The sequence below is a fragment of the Brassica oleracea genome, chromosome C2 (genome assembly GCF_000695525.1).
Source record: "Brassica oleracea var. oleracea cultivar TO1000 chromosome C2, BOL, whole genome shotgun sequence".
Lineage (NCBI taxonomy): Eukaryota > Viridiplantae > Streptophyta > Magnoliopsida > Brassicales > Brassicaceae > Brassica > Brassica oleracea.
The window spans coordinates 44329660-44331671 of NC_027749.1; the positions used below are offsets into that span (position 1 = coordinate 44329660).

The following is a 2012-nucleotide window of genomic DNA, read 5'->3' on the forward strand; positions in this document are numbered from 1 at the left end:
ATTTGTTATTATCAGTTTTTAGTCTTGGCCAAACGATAGTTTTAACTTTTATCTGGTGATGACTTATGCATGGTCTTATTAAAAACTATCAATGCATCTATTTGCCAAACGTATCAATGTACCATTCTATCTTGATGTTCGGATTCACGTAACCTTTGCTTTGGTGTTTAATAAAGAAAGATACTTAGCGTGTACATAAGGGACAGCTTTTCACAAAAGAGCTTTGAATTACGTCATATCTTTTAGTTCACATGAACTTAATTTATATTTTACTTCCATATATCACTATAATCGCTATTTTCCAGAAAGATTTGTAATCGCATGATCACTGCAGATTCAATAACTAGTCGATTTTAATGTGTACATAACATGGTACTTGTTAGCTGAAATTAGAAATGTTTTCATAATTTAATCAAAAACCATTTTCTTCATCCATACCCTACCAAAAAGAATATCTTGATCGAATGGCTACATTAATATAGAGTGTTATTCAAGGAAAATTAGGCAAGATTATCGTAATCCCATAAATTCTGTTCACACATTATATTATCCAAAATAATACTCTATATACGTTCATTTATTATATTTTTGCTTCGTAGATTATCCCTTTCCCAATGTCTTCCCTTATAGAAGCAAAGAACAAAGGAGTTTGTTGAAACCAAATTTCCCAAAATATGTTAGGATTTAGATTGCTCTTTAATTTCTTCTTTTGCCTTTGTATTTCTTAACTGACTCAATTTCATTCAAAATTCAATGGAAGATCTTAACACATTTGCTGCTGACTGCGTCGTTGTATCATGTTGCTGCAACTGTCTTGTTCTCCAAATCGTGATCTTCATCTTCCTTGGGATTCCTCAAAAACTGATCAAGAACACAAGAAAATGTTACACAAAATGGGGCATAAACGGAAGAACAAAAAGAATGGGGCTCGATTATGAATGTCGAGGAAACACCGGGGTCGATTGGGAATGGAGAAAAGAGACTCTGAGTATAGAGATGGAGGGCTTTGGATGTATTGAAGAAGTTGAAGAGGCTTTACAGGAGTTTTCAAAGAATGGTGAGTTTTTGTTTGGAAGCTTCTGGCGAAAAGAGAGGGTTCAAAACTTGTCAATGTCAAGTTGTGTTAATGAAAACTTTGACCTAAAATTTGTAAGTCGTTATGAGATAATCGAAGAAAATTTCTACTCCTTGGATTATACATTAACAACTTCACATATTGAAATTAGTGGAAATAAAAATAGCCCTTGTATCCACTAGGTTGGGGTTTTGCTTGTTCCCAACTTCAGAGATCCGTATTTTTTCAGCCATGTTCTGATCATCATATAGTTAATAAATGACATGCTTTGTGAAAATTTTATATCATGGACACTCTTTTAATATCGACTCATACAAGTTTTAACAAGTAATAAATATCATAATGAATTTTATTATGGCGGTGAAAGTTTGATTGGTGGATTATTTAGTTGTAGTGCACCAATAAAATGTCATAGTATTATGGATGTTTTTAAAAGGAAAAGAACATCAGATTTTAAGATAACATAAATACGGATATAAGAGTAGTAAAATATTCATTCATATGATCAATATTCAAATTCTAAAATATTTATTTTTTAAATGTTTTTGCTTTATTCCTTTTTGATTTTTGTTTAATCACAACGGTTAGTAACAAGCAATCACTACAAGAAAACAGCGATATTCTAACGGACATTCCGACGGAAAATAAAATCCTCGGAATATCCCGAGGAATTTCCGAGGAAATTCCGAGGAAACACAAAATTTGGTTTCCTCAGAATTTCCTCGGAATATACCGACGGAATTCCGAGGAAATATCAATCCGTCGGAATATTCCGAGGAAATTCCGAGGAAACATGTGTTCCTCGGAAAAAACCGGTGAATTCCGAGGAAATATTATAGCCGTTGGAGAGCCGTTGGGGGATTTTACAAAATTCCGAGGAAATTCTGACAAACTAGCCGTTGGCGTCGGAATTCCGTCGGAATTTCCTCGGTCTGTC

General features: G+C 33.6%; 1 protein-coding gene across 1 annotated transcript; it reads left to right on the forward strand.

The window, feature by feature from the left end:
* Positions 1-608: 608 nt before the first annotated feature.
* On the forward strand, positions 609-1335 carry LOC106325997. Its single transcript, XM_013764041.1, has one exon. The coding sequence runs from the start codon at positions 754-756 to the stop codon at positions 1255-1257; it is 504 nt and encodes a 167-aa protein (XP_013619495.1). The 5' UTR covers positions 609-753; the 3' UTR covers positions 1258-1335.
* The last annotated feature ends 677 nt before the right edge of the window (positions 1336-2012 follow it).

Coding starts and splice junctions, on each gene's coding strand:
- LOC106325997 (XM_013764041.1), top strand. CDS start 754: ATGGAAGATCTTAACACATTTGCTGCTGACTGCGTCGTTGTATCATGT.